The sequence below is a fragment of the Macrotis lagotis genome, chromosome 5 (assembly GCF_037893015.1).
Source record: "Macrotis lagotis isolate mMagLag1 chromosome 5, bilby.v1.9.chrom.fasta, whole genome shotgun sequence".
Lineage (NCBI taxonomy): Eukaryota > Metazoa > Chordata > Mammalia > Peramelemorphia > Peramelidae > Macrotis > Macrotis lagotis.
The window spans coordinates 223,027,168-223,053,553 of NC_133662.1; the positions used below are offsets into that span (position 1 = coordinate 223,027,168).

Here is a 26,386-nt window from a genome sequence, read left to right on the forward strand (position 1 = left end):
GAGTAGAGCATAGACCCTGGAGTTAGGAAGACCTGAGTTTAAATCTGGCAAGACATTAAACCTGACTGCCTCCCCAACAAAAATCTATGAAGTCATAGGAGGGATATATTAAGTATCTCCAAGTATTTGAAAGATTGTTATAAGGAAGAGGAAATAAGCTTGTTATATGAATTTGGCCCCTAGAGGACAGAAATAATAGTAGATGGAAGTTTCAAAAAAGTTAAGTTGGATTTAGGGGAAAACATCACAATAATTGCAACTAGCCAAGAAAAAAGAAGTACCTTAGAAGGTGCCTTCTGAACACAGTCCTTCAACCTCTCTGGGCCTGTTTCCTTTTTTTTTAAGATGAAAGGGCACAAATTAACCAACTACTTTGTAAACCACTTCCTACCTTGAAGAAAATGGTTAGCTTTATAAAATTACTTGCATCAAATTTGTTTTAGGAGAAATCTGTAAACAAACTGTGTAGCCAACCTGAATAAATCATGACTTACAAGCATAATAAAATATTATTTTGGCAAAAATGTGAATATAAAAATTCAAAGAATTATGTGAAGATTTGTATGACCTGATGAAGAGATGCCCCTCCTTTCTCAAACAATGATTTTACTCCTAATAGCACTTAAAGCTATTTACATTGTTTTTCTTTATTATAAAGGTGGATTTTATGACAGTGAATGGGTGAGGATAGCTTTGAAGAGTGATTTCTATTAAAAAAACAACTATTAGCAAAACTATTTACATTGGTTTTTCTTTATTATAAAGGTGGGTTTTATGACAGTGGATGGGTGGGGATAGCTTTGAAGAGTGATTAGCATGAAAAAAATTAAACCAGGGTGCAATCTCTTTCCAAAAAAAAAAAAACTAAATTCCAAAGTAGTAACAAGTGTTAGCATAAAAATAAAATTAAATCAAGATGCAATCTCTTTCCAATAAACTAAAATTCCAAAAAAAAACCCCCTCTCTTTTGTGATGGAGGTTTTGGGGGAAATCCATTTGAGCTGTGACTTTTGTGATTATACTTGTCAGCTGTGTTCAATCACAATTTATTAACCAAAAAAGTTAAAAAAAACTTTAAAAGTTACTGGATGGACGGTATCTTTTTTTTAATGTATTTCCCCAAGGAAGGAGTATTTAGAAACAGAGCCTAGTATTTAAATTGAATAAAAGGAGGGAATGAGCCGCTCTGGTCCCCAGGTCGGCTTAAGGTCCCGCTGACTCTAATTCTAGGATTTGAGGGAGAGTGAATTGGGAGTGGGAAGGAGTGAGAGGGAGGAAGAGGGGAAAAGGCGAGGAGGACTAAGTTCTAATAGATGAGTCGGTGTGATGAGATATCACTGGGACTGAATGAGGGGCAAGACCGGCAGAGCCAGACCCGGCAGGCAAGCACAGGGCTAGTGACCGCGGCGCCTGCGCAGTCCCCTTTCTGCGGCCCTCCCCCGCCCCTCTCCGATAATTTACCGGTCTCCGGGCAACCATTGATGCGGCTCGGCCAATCAGCGGCAGCATTCGCTCTGCGCCCCGCCTCCCCAGGCGGCCCGCGGAAGGATCCCGGCGGCGGCCGCTCCGCCCCAGCCCCGCCTCTGCTGCCTCCGGGAGGCGGAGCGAGGGGCGGAGCGGGGGCGGGGCGTGCTGAGGCCCGTATAAGAGCGGAGGGGGCGGCGGCGGCGCGGCTCACTCGGTGCCGGTTCCCGGGCTTCGCGGTGACCGAGCCCCTCCCGCCGGGGCTACCGCCGGCCAAGACGCGCTGATACCATCGCCGCGGTCCCCTCCTCGCCCTCCTCCTCCGAACAGCAACTCCACCCACCGCCCAGGTGAGCGGGGCCCTGCTGTGGGGGGCTGCGCCTCCGCCGTTGGCAAGGCGGGGGGCTCGAGCGAACCCCGCTTCCACGGCCGCCCGCGGCTGACGGGGAGAGGAGCGGATCCGGCCCGACTTGTCCGGAGCCCCCGGGCAGGGGAAGGGGACGGGCTGGCGCGGAATTTCCTCCCCGAGAGGCGGTGGCGGGCCGGGACCCCCAACGGGGAGGGGGCCGCAGGGAAGAGCTCGGGGTCGCCACCGCGCAGACAGCCTGGTGGGGGGCAAGGGGCCCCCCGGCCCCGGAGCTGCTGTTTTGGCCCTGGCAGCCGCGGCTCATCAAGCAGCCCCGGCCGCCCTCGGGTGGGCTGAATGCGGGAGGGGGCCCCCTCCCCCCCTTGGGCACCCAGGCTTAGGGGCGCGGGTGCCATCGTGAAGGATGAGTCGGAAAAAGCGCACTTTTGGCAAAACAGACACAAACTACGGACCAAAAGCGCCAAGTCACCCGAAGGACCCTTTTCTGCGTATTTCTTCTTTTTTTAACTTTTGACCCTATAGCAAGCCATAAAAGTTAGGAAACCGTGTTACTAAGCCTTCCAGGGAAAGGGCCGCTTCTCCGTACTACAAGAGCGGAGGCACTGGAGGAGCCGGCCTCGGGGAGCCGCAGCCTCCTCACCCTTCCAAAATGGGGATCCAAGGCGCAGAACGAGACCTGCCGTTCCCACTCAGCTCTAATAGACAAGAATGAAGCTGTTTATTTTTGTCTTTTTTTTTTTTTCCCCGCAAAGCCCATTTTACTGTGTGATTGTTTTGCATGATCATAGCTTGGCACTAGAGAAAATGTAGGGAGTGGGGGGAAATGACCTTGCATCCATCTTGCCTTCTGGCAGGAATTTAGCACTGGATTTATATCCGTTCTGTAAGTAATGTCACTTTAGTATATCATCGTTATTATGTTCAGCTGCTGTAGCAAGTGTGGGTGAAAAACGTTGGGGAAAGGACGGGATACAGTACTTGTATAATTTAAACAAAGTATTCTTTTAGGAAAAGATGATGGTTTCAGATACTCCAATATCCCCAACAGGTGGTATTTTCCCCTGATTGTCAAGTCTCAGATTGTTTACAGGACCTACATTCAAAACTTGCCTCTTGTATTACCTGTGTGATCCTAGAAATCACTTCATTTCTCCTCTTAATAGTCCTAACCTGTAAAATGGGGGAGGGAGGTTGGACTACGTACATAATCTGACATCTTGAGTTTTTAACATGCTGATTTATTTGCCATTTGCAGAGCTCTTGAATATTATTGTCAGTAAGGCTCAGAATGACTCAGGCTTTAATACAGTTATCTATAACCCTAACAAAATCATGTTGAGTCTCTAAGAATGAAGGAGACACTGGTGTTGTCCTCAAATTATTTAGCACCTGAGAACACTAATGAGGCAATTATGAGTTTAGAATAATTGATGAACTAGGGATTGAGTTCACAAAGATGAGACAATCTCTGGTTTCCAGGAGCTTGTGAAGTGTTTAGATCCTGCAGAGTTTGGAAAAGCTTTGGATATTGTGTGCAAGGATACTATTATCTTGTAATTTTTTTAATGGTTCTTCACAATCCTACGGTCACCTGACTTTTAAGAGCCTATCCCCAAACTACAGAAACACCAGTAGGCTACCTGTGTAGGTGAGATTTAGGGCTGTGTGTGTGTGTGTGTGTGTGTGTGTCTGTAGTATAGAATTCCTTTGAATGCTCCCCAAAAATCTAAGATAGTCTATTAGTCAAGGAAAATTAGGAAGTATAGATGTACCAACTACTACATAACCATCAAAATAAAGTAGATTCTGTGTGGTCAAGCTAGGAATATTCATTACTTTTCTTCTAGGTGTAAGTTGTGTTAAATTAACCCTAGTGAAATAGCTTAAATACTTTCAAATGATCAGCTGTTAATTGGTGAAAAACTAGTTTCTAATTAAAGCCACATCTAACAAAAAATTCCTACATCAATTACAATGGTTGTCATTTTAAATATTTCATGTTGTGGTTTTGTATCCGGGTAAGGCTGGGTTCTCATATCAAGACTTAAGCTCGCTTGTCTGCTTCCTGCTAGCTCTGTGGGCCTGCTGTTGATGATGATGGATTTCTATATGAAACACTCCAATTTTTTAATGTTACTTGATTTAATGAGGGGAGTGTTATATGGTTTTTTGAGTCTTCACTGAACTCTCTGTGGAAGGCTAACAAGGAAGAGTAATATAATAGTTTCTGGATTATGTCTTTGTGTGTGTGTATGTGTGTGTGTGTGTCCATCTGGCATAGTGTTTTGATCTTAGTAGGGTGCTTAAGCAATGTCTTAATTTTGTTGAGTTCAGTAGCCATTTGAAGTCTAGGTAGTGGGGTGTTACAAAGATAATACCTAAGATACTATCTAAGAGAAAGTGTGTTACTTGGAGAGAAATCTTTTTAAGATGATTCAAACATAGTATGAAGATGTCAAAAAGATTTTTAAGTTGCCTTGAATTTGGATGAGGCAACAGTGTTAACCATGTTAACAGTCAAGTCAACCAGATTTCTTTAGAAGTACTCCCAAGTTATTTTATCTAAAAAGCATAGAATTGCTCTTACATCCGAAACATTAATTAGCTAACCCTGAAGTAAACATCTTTAGGAAGGACTTAAAAAACAAAACAAAACTCAAACCTAAGAGCTTTCAAAAAAGACCCCACAACCTTTCTTGCCTGTGTTGTGTCATACAAACTTATTAGAACAGCCATTGTAGACTACAGTACTAGACTTAGATCTATTTGTAAAGCTTTGTAGAAAGGAGAAAAGACATGGTGGGAAAACTACTAAAACTGAACTGAATTAAGAAAAACTCCTAAAAACAAAATCCAGCCCATGATTTCGGCCAAAGATGCTAATAATTATCCTTTTGTTTGAGGGGGTAATAATCTTTCTGCTAATAATGTAATTAATGGTTTACTTTTATATCATGTTAATCTATATAAAAAAAAAGCATTTTGGAGCCTTATCTCCTTGTTCACAGTTTATCTTTTCATTTGTGATCCTTGGGAGAAAGATTCAGGGCCATTCATTCTTGGGATAGTGATAATTATTATAACCCTGGGCTGGAATTGAAACAAAAGTGACATACGGAAGGCAGCAATAAGGATAATGAATTTATTTTGACTGCGTTTGGAGTTTGAGTTGTTGGATAATTTTATAGCCTCTGCTAAGCTTGCCACAGTCCCTTTTGTATAGCTGGTTGTTAAAGATACAGTCCCTACTCCCTCCAAATGTTCTTATCTATGCCATTGAGCTTTTCTCCATTGTTGAGGTTATCTGTGAACCTTTTTTCTTTGTTCTGGACTCCTTCACTATTTGGCTTTGTGAATAAAGCATTGAAGTCTCTCTGGAAGACTTCAAGTTCAGATTCTGCCTTGGACATTTTTTAATTAGCTGTTGGATTCTGGACAAGTGGTTTGACTTCTTTCAGACATTTTTCTTCATCTATAAAATAGGATAATAAAAACACCTGCCTCATATGGTTGCTGTAAGGATGTATTGTGGTTGGTAATATTACAGATAGCACTTTGCAAACCTTGAAAGCAGTATGCACAAGCTATTGTTATCACTAACTCTTCTCTGTCTTCTTGGACATTTGACTCCTCCTAATTTTTCCTGCCATTCTAGCTAATCCTAGAGTATCCCACTCAAAAATTGCCCCTTTAAAATTTTTTTTATGCTATAATTAATCTCAGCCCAATCCATCTCAACCAGCTTCCTTTTGCAGGTCTTTTTTTAATCCATCTACCATCCCTTGAATACATCTTAAAAATGCTTGCTAATACGTCATCTCTTTTCTCGATTAATCTTCTTTTAGTCATCAAAATCTAGCTCAAAGCTATGGCCTTCTAAAGTGTCTTTCCTTATTAACTTTGCTTATTCCGTGTTTTTACCTCAATTGGTTAATATTCTTTTTGCAGCAGAAGTCTCCAGTTCCTCCCATAGGTATATGTTCTTGTCCCTATTAGAAAGGAGAGAAGGCATTCCACATTCACATAGTTGGTCCTTCTCCCTAGCATTTGAAGAAGAAAACAGAACTTTTTCCACATGACATCCTCCTACCCACCCACACAACTTTCCCCCTTGCTTTGAAACAGCAATTGTGTGCCAGCAGAGGCTTCTCTAAACAGAGCATGCACTGTGTCTTTCTAGGGTAGACAAAGGGTTATTAAAGGAGTGGTTGGCAGCTTGCCATTTCAGGGGGGTGGGGAACTAAGCAGCATTCACCTCTCCACCTCCTATCTACCTCCCCCCCATCTTTCTATTTCCTTTGGGATACAGGGAACCCCCCCCCCCCAAGACCTTTGAATCTAAGACTGGAGTAGATTTCCCCTCCTTTCAGTTGTTTGCAAAACATAGAATTTTAGCATAATACAGAGCACAAAATTGAGAAACTCCTTCCTTCTGTGGTATAACAAGTATATCATCATCTAGCCTTTTTCTGGGATACCTGCAGAAAAAGACAACCGAGTTTTTTGTTCAGAGCCCCAATTTTTCTAACTTCTTTCCAAGTATTTTTTTCTGGGATCCCATGAACAATTGCAATTCAGTGCTTACTAAATATTAAATACTAGGCTAGAATTTTCTCAACATGACAATCCATCAAATTCTAGATGACTGCAATCACACTTCCCTCCAAGTTTTCTCTTTTTGGCTAAACATTGTAATTCTCCTAGTATGGGTCACTATCCCTTGTTAGCTTCTTCTGGATTGTCTTTGTCATTGTTTTATGATGTGAACCCAGAATTGAACCTATAATTAATTCTGTTACCTGTCCAATAAGCAAATGTTTATTTAGAAATATTTTCATATTTGATTTCATATTTGATCTACAATAAAAGTGAGATAGTTGCAATTACAATTTCACAGTTGAGGAAACTTAGACAGTTGGAGTGAGTTGCCCAGGGGTACCTAAGCTAGGATTTAAACTCAGGTTTTCCTGATTCCAGGCCTAGTCCTCTGTCTTTCACACTACCTAAATACCTTACCTTCCTTTCTCTCGGGTCTCTCCCAGGGTTGCTTGCTTCAATATCTTATATTCTAAGCAGAAGTCAAGAATTACAAAAGAGAAATGAATGTAGAGTGAACTCGGATTGGAGGTCTGAATTTTATAACACCGCCAAGGACATTGGTTGGCAATGGACCAGGGCTCTCCCATGCCTGAAATCCTTTTTTTTTTTTTTTAAACTATTCATGTTTTTTATTTTTGAGAACATTATAGTGAGGAAAGAGAACCATAAAATAAGTGCTTTTGAGGTAAGACCCTCTTGGATATAAAATGTCCTCCTTAGAGCATCATACTCTAGGGTGAACCCCCAAAGATTGAGGAGCTTCCTGTTCAGTGAGTGACTCTAAAAAGAAAATGAACTTATATGCTAAAGTTGGCATGCTTTTCCAGAAACTTGTGAGAGGGGTGTGTATGTGTGCCTGTGTGTGTGTGTACATCTACGCTCGGAGTGAGATATGAAGAGCATCGTTACAGTAATTTTTCCCAGCACCTTGTGTATTTTTTCTGAGGATATTTAAAATCTTGGGGAAGGAAAAAGTCTCAATGCCTAACTATAGCAATTATCTTGTTAGAAAGAATAACCTTTTTCTCTCTTAATTAACCACATGGAACTATGATTTATGATTTATCTAAATATCTCACACAAAGCTGGTTAATGCTACTCTTCTAATCAAAATTTACTTGAGAACTTTTTGGATCTTGCTATCATGAAAATGTCTAATATGCTTTAGCTTTGAACAAGATATTCCATCTCCCATCTCTGGGCATTTTCTCTGGTGATCTCTCATGCTTGTCCTGTTTTTCCTCCTCACCTCTAGTGTCTGCCTTGCCTTGCTTCTAGTTAAAACACCATCTTCTATGGGAAGCTTTTTCTTGATGCTCCTCTATTCCTAGTACCTATTGATTATTTCTAATTCATTCTGCACATTTCTAATTTGTATATAGCTATAGAGAGGGCAGGGACTATTCTCACTTCTCTGCCTTTTACTTTTGTTTGCTTAGCATGGTGCAGGAAAGCATAAAATTTATTGGTTTTTGCAAGGCAATGGGGTTAAGTGACTCAAACTGCTAGGTAATTATTAAGTGTCTGAGGTCGAATTTGAACTCAGGTCCTCCTGACTCCAGGGCCAGTGCTCTATCCACTGTTGCCACCTAGCTTCCCCCCACAGAATAGATGTTTAATGACTGATGCACAGTTTATTGGAACTGCCTGAAAGGGCTAATCTGAACAATTCAATTTCTGTAATGTCCTCAGCTTATCTGTCTGGGTTTGTTGCCGATTCTGTTTTCATTCCTCCCAACCCCAAATCTATGTCCCGCAGTCACAGGGCTGTAATTTCTTCTAGTCTTATCTCTTCAGCCATGTTACTTTGGGCATGAGCGTTTGAAGGACTGGCTGGACACCAATTTAGAACACATCTCCAAGTTGGCTAGAAGTCTCCTAGGGAGGTATCTCTGTGGGGTGTGGTTTACAGCATAGTTTTTAAAAAATTTGCTAGATCTCTTAAGCTCACACTAGAAAGCGTGGAACAAAGCCCATTTCACCCCCTAGGTCCAACTTCTTTAACTTTGAATCCTAAAGCTGAACCACTTTTGGGTCCTTCTGGAGTAGGATCTTCCATTGAACCAGGCAGTATCTCAATTGCTGTGAGAATGGAACTGAATTTTTTGACTTTTAAGTACACATTTGATATTGTATGGTGGTGTGGATACTGATAAGGCTGAAAAAATTCACAGGTGGCTGAATTCTATAAAGTGTGGGACATGACCACCTGTGGCCTTGCTTTTAGGCACACCTTTTCCCCTACAATACCTTACTTTCTACTAAGGGGAGTGCCTTCCTGTGGCTGTAGAGCAGAAGTGTGGGGAGTTAAGTGGGATAACCATGGGGCAGGGGCTTCCTGGAAAGCAGCAGAGTGGGTCTGATAACTGAAGGAGGGGCATAGTCAGGTTCTCTTTGCTGCTTTAATCCTGATCATCAAAATAATTTTCCTATGGTATAAATAAAATATGACTATTATAAGTGGCAGCTAGGTGGCACAGTGGACAGAGCACTGGCCCTGGATTCAGGAGGACCTGAGTTCAAATCTGGCATCAGATACTTAATAATTACCTACCTGTGTGACCTTAAGCAAGTCACATACCCATTGCCTTGCAAAAACAAACCAAAAAAAAAAAACCAAAACCCTTTTTTGAAGATAAGAGTCCTTGGGTGTTCAGATACAGAATTGGTCTCACTGATAGACTACACTCCCTAAAATTCTTGGAAAGGGGGGGGAAGATATTAAATTGATGGACTGAAAACAATGAAAAAATAACAACACAAAAAGAAATTAAACTATTGGGAAGAAATCAACTCTCTTACTATATGTAAATAATGCACTGCTGTTATTGTTATTAACTTAAGAAGCAACTCAAGTATAAAGAACAATCAGAAGTTGGGAATTTGATGTGTTAAAAATCTGTTCTCTCCCGAACTGTTGGAGGCGGGTAAGAAGGGAGGAATCGGAGAGATATGCTTTGGAAAAAATGTTTTGCCAACACTTCCCTCCCTTTTAAACTCCCCCCCTCTTCACTAACACAGACAGAATAGGGAAATCCAGATCCTCCCTCCTGGCTTCCCCTCCTAGGGACAGCATTTTCATCCTGGTTTGTCAGGATCCCTCTGCTTTCCCTACCACAGACTGGTAGACTCAACCCAAGTAGCAAGTGTCAACTGTTTTGTGCTCTGCCTCCACTTGCCCTTGGCTCCAGCTAATTTAAAACAAGAACACCAGTTCCCTTAGTTTTCAGATTGAATGCTTAGGTGCCAGAATTTTGGACTTGGGGGGGGGGGGGTGGTGGAACTAATTTATCCACTTGCTCTTTTCCTTTATCTTCTCTGCCTCCAGACTTACCAGTTCCTTGGAAACCCACTCCTTCATAGGATACCCCATCCTGCTTCCATTTCCAGATTCCTTTCTATCCCACTCTTTCATTGGGCTTCCAAGGAGTGACTTCTGCAGCTGGAAGGGGGTGGTGAAGTCCTCAGTGGGATTGGAGGTCATAGTAAATCATCTTGGGAGGAACACTTCTGATCTTCCTTCTCCAGCCTCCCCCCTTAAAAAAGAATAGGGGAAGGATGGGAAAATGACTTTGCAAGGGAGAGCAGTGACTGGAAAACTGAAAAGAGGAGAGATTATTCCCCTTGTCTTACAAAGGTGTTTTCTCCAAGGCTAATGGGTAAAATTTTTTGTTCAAATTTTTAAAAAAAATGTATTGGCAGAAATAAGAGGTGGAATAAAATAGGAAGCTTTGACCTGTCCAGTATTAAGAACACAATTCTATATAGCCTGTGCAAAAAATGGAGATTTTTTTTTGGGTGGGGGAAGGGGTGGCATGTTTGTATGGTGAGGAGTTTTGTTTGGTGCTAAGGCTATCAGGGTAGGGAGGATTCCCAGGGCTGCCTTTAAAAGATAAATTATTTCCTGCTTATCATATCATTTCCCTGTGGATAACTTTTGGCAGTCAATCATATAGATAGGATTCTGAAACAAAGAACTTAGTCGAGGGTTTGAATCGAGTCTGACCTAGTTATAAAGAAAGACTACTATTTCCCATTTTTCTACAGCATTGCATTATCTATTTTTAAGCATATATCTAATATTACTGTCCTTTGAGGGTTTCTCATGTAGTTTTTAAACTATAGAATAGTGTAAGACATCTAATATTTATTTGTTTTATGGTACATATATCAAGTGCCCTGTAGACTACTCCATGGTGTTTTTATTTTATTCTTCCGTCAGTTACCCATAAGTTGTGACCTTTGGGGTCACTGTTCTTCTTAATGATTCTGATTGTATAATGCTCACATAGAACCCTTTCCATTTTGCTTTAAGTTTAGGGTCATTTTCTTTCTGGGCCTTGTCTACTAACTTGCCCTTGGATGAAAAATACTTTTGTCAAAATTATAGGAAATTCCAATTCAGCTGGTATTGGGTATCCTGGAAAGTCTTAGGCATAGAAATTCTTCCCTTCTTGTCCAGCACTTCCAGCACCTCACTCATTTTCTACACATCAATCCAACCTTTTCCTCTTAATTTCTAAGTTTCTCTGAGCTCTGTCTGCTTCTTTAGATGGTAGATTATTCCAGCTCCCTTATTCATTATCTGGTCATCCTGGACTCTTGCTTCTTTCTGATCCCAAAAGATCCCTGAAGTCCTTCAGTCTATGGATCCTGAATGGTTTGATGCCTTCCTTTAGGGTTTTGTCATATTCCTCTAAAAGGAACTTAGTTTTTCTGACCTCATATCTTAGTCATTGTTTCTTTAAACAAAGAATAGAAACACTCACATCTCTATTTCTAATTATAGTTTTATTTTCTGGCTCCAGCTAGGCTGGATATGTCCCCAAATCTAGTGTTTTGTTTTGTTCTTAACAGAATTTTTTTTTTTTTAAACTACACGGGGAAGGAGCTTTTTGAAACTTTCAATAGCTTCCTGTTACCTACAGTATCAAATCTCAGCTGGTCTGCCTGGCTTTTAAAGCTCTCTATAATATACCTTAGTAGCCGTATTTAACTGTTTTCCTCATTCTTTTCGTATACACGCTCTCTCCTGGAGACAAGGTTGTCTCTTTGTTTTATTAATACCATTATTCTACCTATTATCAATTTACATGTAGATTTCTTTAAAACTTAGAAAGCTCACTCCCACCCAGTTTGTTCCAGGTTCCCACCTAGACCTAGAATGCCCTCTGCCTCGCCAGACCTTCACTGACTTTCACTCAATTGCTCTCCTTGATACTATGATCTTAGTTTGTCTCTGTAGAAACTGCTGTGGGTGTTTGTCTTAAATGTTCTATACTCATGTTTAGTGGTCTCTCCTAGACTATAAGGTCCTTTTGGCAAGGCTTATGTGTACCCTCTATATACCTTGAAGCATCTGATGCAGATTGACTGTATGGTGGATATTTATTATGTCCTTGTTTGCATTAGTTAAAAACATAAAAACAGATTTTTGAATTTAGTTGTTGATGGAATTGAATACTCTGAATCAGCTTTACCACTAGTATAAACTTGCCATCATTCAGGAGCTATAATCACAGGCAAAATTCTGTAGTATATATTTATAATCCACGAAATCAAGTGCTTAGTTTATATACTCTTTTTGATTTCATGTACATGGATGGATCTTTTTCTCCTCTTGTATTAGTCTCTTTGGCGGCAAAGACCATATCTCTAACTTTTTTTCATCACCCAAAGTGCTGGTTTGAGAGTAGATTCTACTCAAATACTTTTTGACTGGACCTAGACTCCTGATTGAAGGAGTTATCCATCTTTATACCTGCCATATTTTATCTCTGTTTTCTCTGTCCTCTTTGTTCTTATGGCATCCTCTTAAAACTTCTACAGTGTTCTATTCAGATTTTGAGGGCAGAGAAAGACTTAGCCTAGAAGTGGGGGAAAAATTGTCTTAGATACTCACCTTGAAAATATTCATTCTAGAGCCAGAACCTACTTACTGTGCCTCAGTCTCTTACATGTATGTGATAATTTCTTTTTCCACTGTAACATGATGGGAGTAATGGAGCTGAGGGAAAGAGAGGTTACCAGTTTGCAAGAAATCAGAAATAAAGAAAGGAAATAAATTAAGTTCCTACTATGAATCACTTAATCTGCACAACCCTGGGAGGTAATGTTTATTATTGGAGGTAGTACTTATTATTGTTGTTGTTGTTGTTGTTGTTATTTTGAATTTTAGAAAGGTTTTATTTTCAGTTTTACAGTTTTTGCCCCAATCTCGCTTCCCTCTCCCAACCCCCCCACAGAAGGCAGTCTGTTAGTCTTTACGTTGTTCCCATAGTATGCATTGATCTAAGTTGAATGTGATGAGAGAGAGAAATCATATCCTTAAGGAAGAGATGTGTAGTATGAGATATAGCAGAATTACATAATAAGACAACAGTTGAGGAAAATGAGGCAGAGATTAATGACTTTTCCCCAATTTACACAGCTGCTAAAAGTCTGAGGCTGGGTTTGAATTTGGGTCCTTCTGACTCTTGGCTGAACAAATTCACCAGGAGTTGGATCAATGATTGTAGGATCCATACGTTGCTTGGCAATTGAGCTACAGCTTGATGATCTCATGACTTTATAATAAGGATATTATGTCTAATAAGGATCCATGAGTTGAATGAAGTCATTGGCTTCTTTCCACCTCATTGTGAATGAATGTTTAACTTGATTATAGAGGTTCTTCAGACAGTATGGAAATAGTGGATATTTTGGTTCATGTGAATCTACTTGACTCCAGACTCTTTAATCTGGTCACTATTCAAATATTAATCCTGTTCATTGGAATTTCCCTATTAGTGAGTGGAGTTGTTTATGCGTTGGGAATGAAACTGGACTGCTTCATGTGACTCTTTTTTTAAATTTAAATTTATTTATCATTCCAATTATATGCAGTGATAGTTTTCAACATTCATTTTTTGGGTAAGATTTTGAGTTCCATATTTTTCTGCTTCCCTTCTTTCCCTCCCTCCCTCCCCTCTTGACAGCTAGTGATCTGATATAGGTGATATATCACATGATTCTTTTATGTAGGGATTATCTATGTGCTGATCCAAAGTAGTTACAACCAAAACTGTTAGTTGAATTCAGTTTTTTGGCAGGGTCCTGACATCTACCCCAATATCATCATTGTTGACCCAGTTTTAAAATTATTAAATATGTTACCATGGTGGTGAGGGGGGAGAATAGATATTAGAGAAATCATTTTTCACTTAACAAGGATTAGTTAGTGATTGATAATTGCATTATTAGCAGTAAAAAATAGATTAGTGTGATGTCACTCTTCATTCTTGAGCAGCTTTTACAGTTTAAATCCTTCGTGCTCAAAATGATGAGAAACTGGAAAATACAAATTGACAGTGATTAGAAGTGACTTCTACTCTTGTAGGTTAGATAAAACTTGGAGAATGACTCTTTGGGACTCAAAAGAAGCTATCATAGAACCTCTTGACCTCTTATATTGCCACTCGTATAATATCATTAATAACAATAATGTTTCCATATAGTGTTTAGTATGAAATAAAAAGTGCCTGGTAAGTGCCAGGCACCCTAAACACTTTGTAAGTTATTTCATTTGATCTTCACAAAAACCTTTGGATGAAGGTGCTGTTCTCCTCCCTGTTTTCACAATTGAGGCAACTTGGCAAATAGGTTTAAATGACTTGGAAGGTCTCCCATACACAGCTAGTACATATTTGAGGCCCAGGTCTTTCTGAAGCTCCATGCTCTCTCCAGTGAACTACCTAATACTACTTAAGTACTCTTAATAATATAACTTAATAATACTTCTTTTAAGTATCTACAAGACAAGACTGAAAAATTTTATAATTATTGTAAATATAAGCATAAAAAATTCCTAGGATGCATATTGAGGGGGTTCCCCTAGAATTGTTCAGTGCATTGCGGTCTCCAAACCATCCTCAAACTAAACATGGATAGGGACAGAGAATAGACCTGGGATTTCTCAGATGAGGAAGTTCTCTACCAGTGCTGGTGGACACCTTTTCTCTAATTTAGAATTCGCTGCCTGGAATACTCAGGTAAAGCAACTTGTACCAGTGTTACAAAGATAGTATATCAGAGACAGGTCCATATTTGATCATTAGATTAAAAAAAAACCCAACTTGGGGGGTGTGTGTGTGTGAAAATTCAAGAACTGGTAACTATCCAGTTCTTGAATATCTTAGCATGTGACAGAGCAAATCAAACAAAACTGCAAGGGCTTCTCAGGAATACAAAGCATTTAGAAATATAAATGTGGAATGGGACTATGATAATGATGGGTACACTGTAGCTTAAAGGTTTTTTCCCAAATTTATTTTATTTCTTTCATTTTTGTAAATAAGTGTCTTGCTATTAAAATAATATTGAATGCACAAATAGAAGCTTAACTAAAGATCATTCTGGGTAAAAAGAATTTTGACCACAAACATAGCTAGCATGACATTAAAAACACTTAATATTTGATGGTGGTGGTGATGGCTGTCATTGTGAAGGCCTGGCAATCCATTTGTCACAATGTAGGAAATTCAGTCCCTCATATAGTGTGTGTGTGTGTGTGTGTGTGTGTGTGTGTGTGCGTGCATAATTATATATATATATGTATATATATAAATACACACACACACACACACATATATATATATATATATATATATATATATATATATATATATATAAATTAGGTGTCATATTAGGGATGCAAAGACAATTTTTTTTTCTTTAAAGAGGTAATAATTCAGTACCAAATAGTTAGGCATTTATGGTTCCAGTCCTTTCCAACCTTTGAGCTGGGTGTTAATGGAGAGTGATCCAAGGGAGAGAGGCTCATAAAATTCTCAGGGATCTTGAGACTAGCCCTTTGGGCTGATGTAGAGTTGGGGGGGGGACACATGGCGAGGCTAGAAAGGCTTGGTGGAGGTTGTAGTAGTAATGGACTAGGACCTTAAAGGACCTCTTTGAGAGGGAATGGATTGTCTTTAATCTTGTCTTTGCTTCCTTAGTCCCAGCACTAAGGATGTAGTTGTCATTTATTAAATACTTACATTGGTTTGAAATGAAGCTGGTGGATATATAGAAAGCAATCACCATGGGAGGGGGGTAAGAGGTAATCTGGTGCAGAAATATGAGATAAGGAAATAATCAGTAGTCCAGTTTGACTGGAAAAGTGGGTTAACCCCATATTATAGCAGACTTTAAATGTCAGACTGAGGAGTGACAAAAAGAGAAGCACTAAAAACTTTTGTTCAGGAAAATGTTCATTTGAGATCTTTGTATTAGGAAGATTTGTGAAAGATTGGAAAAGGCAGAGATAAGTTAGGAGAGGATTACACTAGGAAAAGAGTTGAAGGCTTAGTCTGGGGTCCTTAGTGGTGGCAGTGAATGAAAAGATGGAGCAGATGAAAAGTATTCTGGCGTTTGATGAAGGGCATGTGCAAGAAGATGACCCTGAGGTTTCTAAACCTGTATGACTTGGGAAATTGATACATATGTGCCATCAACAAATAAATTGGAAGAAAAGTTTAATTTGACTCATTGAATTTGAGGTTGTAGTAGAACAACTATTAGTGATATTAAGCAAACCTCAATGAATAGGTGGAGGAGGGGCTGGAGAGAAGAGGAGAATATGGAACTCAAATTAAAAAAAATTAATCCTAAAATAAAATGAATTTGAAAAAAATGAAAAGATGACAAGGAAACTGGTATAGATTACTGAGGAAGGGATCCTACATGTGGGAGTCATCTTTAGTAACATGTGAAACCCATTTAATGGGAAGAGAAGACTGATATGGGAGACTACTTTTTCTTGTTCCTTTGGGGCTGGTATGATAACCCTTATGGAAATTAAAGAGAATAATGAAGGAAGGCTGTTCAATAGCTCAAACACTGCAAAACAAAAAGTCTAAAGGAGGTCTTTCAGAAGGATATTAGGGGAAGAGAAGACCTTGAATCTAAGCATTGAAGCTACTGCTTAGTAGTGCTTATTAAATATTTTCTTAAACTTCTTCAGATAGTTTCTGCACTAAAATTGTTTACTCAAATGTTTTTCCAGTGAAATCTCCTTTGCCTGCTACTTTAGAATGATGGAGTGGATTACACATCATAAATGGGATGAAGGCTTTCCTCTTTCCATGATGTGATTATGATATCATACCTTTAGAGAGAAGGCAGTATGGTATGATTGAAAGAATTTAGGATTTTTAGGAAAATGAAGCTTTTATTAAAACTCTCACAGCTAAGTCATGTGACCCTGCAAAAAGATCGGTGTCTGGGCCTTGGGAGATTTGAATTTGATTCACAGTGTGGTTGCTTTTAAGTCTTAAGTTTTGTGGTGTGCATTTAAAAAGTGCCTACCCTGCAGCAAAACACTGGGGATTGAAGCACCAGATTTCCTGCCCTAATGGGATTGGGGGGGGGGGGTATGTGATCATACACAAATAATCAATGTTTATGGAAAATACTGTATGGAGACTGTTAGAGGTAAAAGATGTATTCTTACCTCTTTATTGGTCCTTTTCCCAACCATCTCAAGGAATTGGAATATGAAACATGGCAGTCCTGGAAATTGGTATGAAATGGAACAACAGGAATGATGCCATTTGAAGTTAGTATTCTGCCATTGTAACTAATAACTTGCCTTCAAATCTTAGATATGACAAGTCAAAATAGAAACTAGAAAATGGCATAATTATCCTGTTTTACTACAGTGTAGCAAGTAGTAGTCACTTTGGGTCAATATTGTACCTATAATAATTTTAAAAATGCAACTTACCAGTTTGTCCTGTGATAAAACAGTAGCAAAACATTTAATTTATAATGGGGGGGGGAGTGATAGAATACTGCTTATTAGGAAGAGTGCTTTCTTGTCAAAAACTTTAAAAAAGTTCTTCCTAGAGAAATTCCTCTTTAAGAATTCTTCTCTGCTGTTGATTGATCTCAGAGCATGATTATGATCATGGTGTTCCCTTGTTGAGAAATCTTCATTAGATCTTCCATTGCTTTCTGAAATAAAGTTCAGATAAGTTGGGCTGAAATTTGAGACCTTTCCAGCTTTCTCTTATACTCCTCCCCAGTCTGGATTCTCCAGTCCCTAGACTATTGCCTTTCCCCAAACTTCATGGCTCTTATGTACTATGGAGTGCTTCCTTCTCTCTCACCTTTTCAGCTCGATCATAAATGGTACCACTTTCACAATGCTTTTCCTGACCACCCCAGCTGGAAGTAGATTTTTTAAAATAATTGTACCATTTAGGCATTTAACACATATTGCTGATAAGCATGTGCCCTCTGCCCTGCTATATGATACATTCTTTGAGTCAGAGGTCTCTTCTGTGTAAGATTTGGTATTCATGGGACATCTAAAACAATGTGGCTCATGTACCATACAGATATTTGCTCAGTAAAATTTTGTGAAATGAAGAATCTTCATTTCATTGACTTTATAACCATTTTCAAAATCAAAATCAGTTGGCACTGTAGTAAGGATGGAAAGTCTGAGATAATCTGAGCCCAAAGATTGTTACTTAAAAGATTTAAGTTTCCAACAAAAGAAAAATGCTTTAGAAATCTTGGAAAGGTTTTTCATATATCAGTTGAGCCCTAAATTAGACTGAGCAGGGTGGGAAACCTACTATCTGATGTTCACAGCAACTACAATAAAATCATTGTAATGTATTTGCAGGTCAGATTAGCTACATACACTAAACTTTAACCTATTTCTTTCTCATTTCTGTCGATTCAATTGTCAAGGTCTGTTCAGGAGATATGGAGGCAATATGAGATCTACTGGGTTTTTTTTTTTCAGTCACTAATTTAATATTATTTTACCAAGTACGTTATATAGTACCCTTTTGTTGTTCAGAGCCATCTCTAGCTTCTTATTTTCTAATTGCTTTATTTTTTATATTTATTTTAATGACTAATGGGATTTTCAATGCAAAGCTTTGGTGGAGTAACCTTTATTTCTTTCTAGATCCATTCCACTTAAAGCCTGGAGACAATCTTAACTTTTATTTCTACCATTTCTTTTACTTTTTAATCTTTTTTTTTTTTTTTGGCAAGGCAATGGGGTTAAGTGGCTTTCCCAAGGCCACACAGCTAGGTAATTACTAAGTGTCTGAGGCCGTATTTGAACTCAGGTACTCCTGACTCCAGGGCTGGTGCTCTATCCACTGCACCACCTAGTCACCCTGTTTCTACCATTTCTTAAAATAATAGTTGGAAGGTAAATAGAAAGCTATTCAGACATATCCATATCTCAGTGGTTCCAGTTGATGATGGTGGAAATTCTTTATATAGTTCACATGTTAGCTAGTTAACATGTAGTTAACAGGAATACTTAGTTGAGCAGACCACCCTTCCCAGACTATGCTAGATCATAGATCTGTTTTCTGGATGGGATCTCATTTTAGTCCAACTCTCTCTCTCTCTCTCTCTCTTTTTTTAAATAGATGAAGAAACGAGGATCCAGGGAGGTTGTGACTTGTCCAGAAACAGTGTCTTAGGGAGGATTTGACTCCAAGTCCTGTGATTACTGAGCCATTCTTTAGCAGTCACCACCCGCTTCATCACTGATTGATTCAAAGGGAGAACTGTAGGGAAAGTTATTAGAGGAGGCACTTGCCCTCAGAGTCATGCAGTCTGGCAGAGCCAGGCCTTTGACTCTAAATCTAATGCTTGCTTCTACTCAAATAAAGTCCCTATTTTTCTGTTATTCTAAAATAACCTGTAGAGGGTTCTACTCTTTCCAAAGGTTACACAAGAATATAAGGATCTATGATGGTCCAGAACCAGTGGTATAGGATTGATCTTTTAGTGAGAGGACCACTCTTAGGACCTTATTTTTTGTTCCCTGAGAATAGAGGAGAGGAATTTCATTTGCCAAGTTTTTGAACTCTTCTATCTGATTATAATGGATGTGTCATTTAGATGGCTTTTCTCTGCCTCTTGTGTTGTCACCTCCCCACCTTCCTCCCTCCTCGAGGAACTAGTCTTAATTGAAGGTGGTGTTGGCAGGAACAGAATGTGTCCCAAGCCAATAGTCTTAAGTTCATTTGAGCTTATTTGCTGCCTGGAAGTAAATGCTAACTTTGATTTCTCCTCCCTCCTTTCAGTTTCCCTGGAAAGACTAAACCCCAAGATGGCAGATGAGACAAACACCAGGGATTGCATGTCCTTCAGTGTGCTGAACTGGGATCAGGTCAGTCGGCTGAATGAAGTTTTGACTGAGGTTGTACCAATCCATGGACGGGGCAACTTCCCCACCCTGAAGATCACACTGAAGGATATTGTTCAGACTGTCCGCAGCAGGCTGGAGGAGGCAGGAATCAAGGTGCAGGATGTTCGACTGAATGGCTCTGCAGCTGGTCACGTCTTGGTCAAAGACAATGGCTTGGGTTGTAAAGACCTGGACCTAATTTTTCATGTGGCTCTTCCAACAGAGGCAGAGTTTCAGCTTGTTCGAGATGTTGTTCTATGTTCTCTTCTGAACTTCTTGCCAGAGGGAGTCAACAAACTAAAAATCAGTCCAGTGACTCTTAAGGAGGCCTATGTCCAGAAACTGGTAAAGGTCTGCACAGACACTGACCGTTGGAGCCTGATCTCCCTCTCCAACAAGAACGGAAGGAATGTGGAACTCAAGTTTGTAGATTCCATCCGCCGTCAGTTCGAGTTTAGCGTGGACTCCTTCCAAATCATTCTGGACTCTTTGCTTTTGTACTATGACTGTTCGAGCAATCCCATGTCTGAGCACTTCCACCCCACTGTGATTGGGGAGAGTGTGTATGGCGACTTTGAGGCAGCCTTTGACCACCTCCAGAACAGACTGATTGCTACCAAGAACCCAGAAGAAATCAGGGGTGGGGGACTCCTGAAGTATAGTAACCTTCTGGTGCGGGATTTCAGACCCACAGACCAAGAAGAAATCAAGACCCTGGAACGGTACATGTGTTCCAGATTCTTCATCGACTTTCCAGACATTCTGGAGCAACAAAGGAAGTTGGAGACCTACCTCCAGAATCACTTTGCTGAAGAGGAGAGAAGCAAATATGACTACCTCATGATCCTTCGCCGGGTTGTGAATGAGAGCACTGTGTGTCTCATGGGACATGAACGGAGGCAGACCCTCAACCTCATCTCCCTCCTGGCCCTGCGTGTGCTGGCGGAGCAGAACATCATTCCTAATGCCACCAACGTCACATGCTACTACCAGCCCGCTCCCTACGTCAGTGATGGCAACTTCAACAACTACTATGTTGCCAACACTCCTATGCCCTACAGCCAGCCATATCCCACTTGGCTGCCCTGTAACTAATTAATGTCTTGACTTGAGGATTTCTGAAAACAAAACCTCCCAAGGGCAAGGGCTTTCAGGAGGTGTAGGGGAGCCTTTCTAGATGCAGGTGTTTGGCTTTTAAAGGGGAACTCAGCTCTGATTCTGCTTATTTTCTTTGTGTACCCATCGAATGGGTCTACAATCTAGCATGAGAAAACTTTTAAAGGGACCCTTATTCCAGTGCCACTTTGGAACCTGACCTGTCCAAAACACACTTAACACTTCATGGTCCTGAACCTTATGCACTTGTGGAGCGAGCCCCATTGGCAGTGCAGTTACTTAGAATGGAAACTAACTTGAGCAGTGAGAAGCCTTAAAAGTCGACTGTCTTCTCATTTCAATCTTGCATCGAAACTAGGCTGTGTTTTTGCCCTTGTCCACAGTCCTTAGCAGCTAACGCTTGGGCAAAACTGTTTTTCTTGAATTCATGCCGTATGACAAAGGTGAGGGTCTTCTTGGGTGCTTTTGTTCTTGTTCCAAGGGGATTTTTGAGTTAAGGCCAAATTGCTTCTGTTTGCTGACTTAACCCCTTTCGGCAGAACTGAAGGTTTCCTTCATCACTTAAACCAAGGCCAACAGCTTCCCAAGTGAGGTCTGGTTAGAAGTGGCATAAGTGACTTAGTTGCTGTGCTATCCCAAAGAATTGTGTGAGGTTACTATTAAAGCATGACCTAAAAGGTTTCTTGGAAATGTAACTCAAAAACAAAAATAAAATGTAAGACAATGTTAAAAGTAGAAAAAAAAATTGGTGGTGGTGGGTGATGGTTGTGACTAGAGAATTAATGTTCAAATGACATTTTTTTCCCAAGCATTCTTAATGAATGAATTTTTGGTTGTTTCTTCCATCCAGTCTTTTTTTTCCCCTCCATAGCTGACTTGTTTTGTTGTCTTGCTTTTAAAGACTTAAGTTGGGTGGTCTTGTTTATTTTGGTACTACAATGGCCCATACAGACTCTCCCATGTCTGTTGATGTATTGTAGTAGGATGCGATACCCCTTTTGATCCCGTGCCAAATATGACAACTTAATTTCTTTATTTGAAATATTTTGAGTGCTAATATTCTCCCTCCCCCCTAAAAAAAAGACTTTGTAATGTAACTACTTCCTTAACTTGCTATTCACTGCAATTGAATTTAGAATGTTTATGTGGATAGGAATTTGGACTAGTAGGGATCATTTCATCTGAAATTCCAAATGATGTGTGCAAAGATTCCCTTGAATTGAACAGACTCCTTGAGTGAATGCTTATGGCTTCCTAGAATGGCTGTAGAATTTAGACTGCTATTCTAAATCTCATGACTGGAGGAAGTTTGGGCTTAGTCAGAAGTCTAGCTTGGAAGTGATCAGAGCTCCTCATTTGGATAATGATTTGTAAATGAAGTTCTCAGTTCTCCGGTCTAAGTTAAGGACTGGCTTAGTGAGTGGAAAAAGCTCCCAGATCTTCCTTAGCTGTGCTGTTGACTTGATTGACTGTAATTATCATGTATTCTGCACTTTAGGGGAAAGACAGTGTTTAGCGAGTGGCTCTGTTGCTCAATTTGGTTAGGAGTTCCAGGATCATCATGTGTAAAGACCACTGCAGATTCTTCCCTACAGAGAAGGAATCTCATGTTGTAGCTTTTTATAGGATCTCCTACTTCAGGGAAACAATTTTAGATGATGAGGAAAACGATAGCCTAGTTGGCAGATTTCAAAGGGATTTATTCAAATCCAAGATCCTGAATTTGACACTGTGCTATGGCCATAGAAATCCTAGGCCGTGACAAAGCTAACTTAATGAAAGAATACTTGAAGATCAATGACTTCTCTATCTAAGAGAAAGCTAAGACATGTTTGGTGTGCTCTGTCTGGAATGTGATATCTTGGCCCCTTTTTCAAGTGAGACAGATGGGTGAGCTTGGTTTTGTTTTCCCCCCTTGGGTGTCACTCATAATGTATTAACTTTAGCAAGGTGAATAAAAAGCCACCTTAGCAGTATAACTTGCATTTGCTTCTTTAGAAGACCTTGGAAAATTATGGTGAACTCCTTGCTTTTAAATCAAAGCTAAGTTATAAGACTGGGCTCAGGTGTGAACGGGATTGGTTTGAGGTCCCTTAGAATTTCAGGTGTAACACAGACTGAATGTGAATTTATCAAACCACTTGATTATCTGTGCCTTACGATAAGCTGTCTTTGGCTAGATAATGGCAATACATCTGCACTAAAATTATCCATTTGGGGCAGAATAGTAACCAAAGCTGTGGCAGAGGCTTGCCAGATAAGTTTGGGGATGAGGGTGGTGGTAGACCTCAGGACTATACTCTTAGTTTAAATAATTGAATTCCCAGTTTGTCTTTTTTTTTTTTTTTAAAGCTCATTCTTCTTATACCTCTTGTTTCTCTCTGGTATTAATGTCCAGATCACAGGGTGGTTGGGGGAGGGGAGGAAGTAGAGGACCATTTCTTCTGTTCCTACCTGTGAAAAGTTTGTCTTTATTCCATCCTCTTGAAGGAGTACCAACATCTTTAGATATTCATTTTAGGTCATCTGGAACATGCTTTAGATAATCTAGAACATGTAGGATTTTACTAAGATTAATTATTGTGTTCTATTTTGTCTCAAAATACTAGGAGTCATGGAGGGACTGTGGGGACAGAAAAGTATCCAAGTTTGGGGCCCACATAACATTTCTGGTACTTTTTGCTCATCTTTACCCATCATCACCCTTACCTACACGCACATTGGGGAACCCCCTTGTGATAAAATCTTATCTGAGATTAGTCTGATCAAATTCTTTTTGTAGTTTGCAGATAGATGCTTGTTTAGGAGTTAGCAAAGTGGCCTAAGCTGCAGCTTGCTCACTCCAAATTAAGTGTGCCACATGGTCTAGCCCACATGTGAAGAACAAAACTGGATCACTAAAACTGAATCTCTGGCTCAGTTGTATAGTTTACCTTAACTAGTTTAAGGATGTGCCAGGTAATCATTAAATTTCAAATGAACTGGACATTTTGCTTAAAGGTGTGTTTGTGGGGGGCCACAGTAGTGGTTTCCATGGTCTATATTTATACCAAATCCAGGGGTTCCTTTTTTCTTTCTTTCTAATTTTGAAAAATAGGAAACTGGTAGTCACAGAGGGAATTAGAAGTCTTAAGTATTAGAATGTTAATTAGCACCTGATTTATGTTGGGTCCTTAAGATGTCCCCCCCCCCTTTTTTTTTGGTCTTTTGCAAACATGCAGTGTAATCTTAACTTATTCTTGAGAATCAGCTTTTGAGTGGTCAGCTGAGATAAGAAATGTACCTTTTTGTTAATATTGGCAAAGGAATTCACACTAAAATTCCTGGGCCTCAAGCTTTCAGATTTCCTTCATAATCTGACTTTGGCAGATAGTATCACATATTCAAATTCACTGGCAAACACTTAGACCAAACCATTTCACTGGAACATTCTCAATCAGTGTAGCTCATATTAATAAGGCACATGTGGGAAAACTTGGTATGGTTCACAGCCTATAAGAGGGAGATGTCTATTTAGGGTTAAGGAAAGGATCAAATGCTTCTTGAATCATATATGGTACAGAAGCAACTGGGCAGCTTGATGAAGTTTCAAATTTTCTTCCGAATCTTTTGATTTTTATGGTTATCTTTCATCCAGTGGCCAAAGATCCAAATTGAATTCATCTTCCATGTGGTAGCACTCTCACACTCATATCTAATCTTTACCTTTGTTGTAATAATAGTAGAATAATAGTATTAGCACTAGTGGTGGTGGTGGTGATGATGATGGTGGTAGTTGGCAGTAGTAATAGTTGGATAGAATTTTCAGTAGTATCGCTATCACTGTTCTTAGCTAGAAGTGACCCTCAAGTCATTAGATATTCCCTTCCTCTTAAGAACAATAATTACCTTTTGAGTAGTGCTTTCTCCTCTCCTTTCTCCCCCCCCCCCCCCCCCCCCCCCCCCCCCCCGTTGGAATAGTCTTTGTTTGGGGCCCAAGTTAGATTCTTCAAACCTTTTCTTCCTTAGGGTGATGTTAATAAAAATGTTACCACAGGGTGGGAGAAAGTATATATTACTATGAGCCATTATCATTCACAGTGGTTATCTGATTATTAAGTCTGAATCAGAGTAAATCCACTGTGTGTGTATCAACCTATCTAAGGTACAAACATTCTTTTCTTAGAAGATGAGAGAAGAAACACTCAGATTTCTAAGTTTAGAGCCAGATATCCTTAAGCTGGCAGAGGCCAGAACATTATTGTATCTACTCTGGTCATAGCTGGCTCTGGAACAAATTCCAATTCCCCTAATTAAGATTCAGAGGACCAAAGGAAGCCTGGAAAGATATTAGAAAACTTTTTCAGAGGGGTATAATATAACAAATTAAGAAAAGGAAAGACTAATTTTGCTGAAACCAGAAATTTCAAGTGCCTAAATCTTGTTCATCACTTATTTTTCTCATAATTTAAGTAATATTAAAAAAAAAAAGCCAAGTGTGGTAGTTGGCACAAAGATACAGAGTAATCATCTACTCCAGTGTATGCATGGGAAGGTTAAAAGATCATTCATTAAAGAAGTAGATAAATTAAATGATGTGGGTTTCTGTGTTGGTTTTTTTTTTGCCTGAAATTTAATTTTACAGATAAAGGAACTCCTAACATTTTTAGTAGATTTTTAAAAATTTTTTTGTTTCCAAATTAATATATACAACTAAGAAAAAACCCACCTTTAGTCTATTAGGCAAAATAGGAAATTCTTTTCAGTTTTCTAAATTTACAGAGCAAATAACCATTGAAATTCTTGATTTGTTAGCTACCCAAGATGTGTGGAATTACTTCTTTTTTAATGGTCACTAACCTTCTCAGTCAATATGGATGAAATCACTTTTCTTTTGTCAATGCAAAATGTGTTAAAACTTTATTAAAAAAAAAGCTTTGAGTTTATCAAGAAATAAAGATCTATTTTAAACACTCTGGTCAATTGTGTTTTTACTGATGTGAGTACTGTGGATGGTACGTAATATGGATTTTTACTGTGGATAAATCATACTTTGAAGGTCAGGTCATTCTAAATCATCAATGTTGTTCCTTATGGATCATGTCATTCATAAGACACAGGTTCTGACGTATGTTTTAGGTACTGTCCCACTAATGCCTCATCCTTTGACCAGCAGAACTTTCAGAAAAAAATTTCTTGCCTGTTAACCAGTATTATGTTAACAAATACTATGTTAGTTAACTAATTAGATAAGTGTTGATGGCAAATGTGCAACAATGCCCAGCCAGTTAATTCCTGGCAGGAAATTGATAGCTCATTGCTGCTGTGTACAAAAGCTTCTGTGTGCATCTATTCTGACCTCTCCAGAGAATTCAAGTGATCCACTTCTTTTGACGTTTTTTTGTTAGCCCTTTTCTTAACATTGTGTAGACTGTGGTGATAGCCTATTGACTCACTCCTACTGTGTTGGTCAGTAGCCTTTACCCAACAGCCAGATTACCTTATATTCAATTTTGGCTGTACTATTGATATTGGGGAGTTAGAAAAGCTCCCTAAAGTCTCTCATTGACATGAACGAAGGGAGAATGGATTCTCATTCTATTCATAACTGTTAGCAATTCCAACTTGGAGATCAGACTTCCAGAAGCTGTTAT

At 39.4% G+C, this 26,386-nt stretch overlaps 1 protein-coding gene across 1 annotated transcript; it reads left to right on the forward strand.

Moving 5' to 3' along the window:
* Window positions 1-1,564: 1,564 nt before the first annotated feature.
* On the forward strand, window positions 1,565-25,703 carry TENT5C (terminal nucleotidyltransferase 5C). Its single transcript, XM_074188553.1, has 2 exons — window positions 1,565-1,814; window positions 19,534-25,703. Exon 2 carries the CDS (start codon window positions 19,560-19,562, stop codon window positions 20,730-20,732), a length of 1,173 nt encoding a protein of 390 aa, XP_074044654.1. The 5' UTR covers window positions 1,565-1,814; window positions 19,534-19,559; the 3' UTR covers window positions 20,733-25,703.
* The last annotated feature ends 683 nt before the right edge of the window (window positions 25,704-26,386 follow it).

Excerpts from the sequence above, each read along its gene's own strand:
- TENT5C (XM_074188553.1), top strand. The coding sequence starts at position 19,560 with ATGGCAGATGAGACAAACACCAGGGATTGCATGTCCTTCAGTGTGCTG.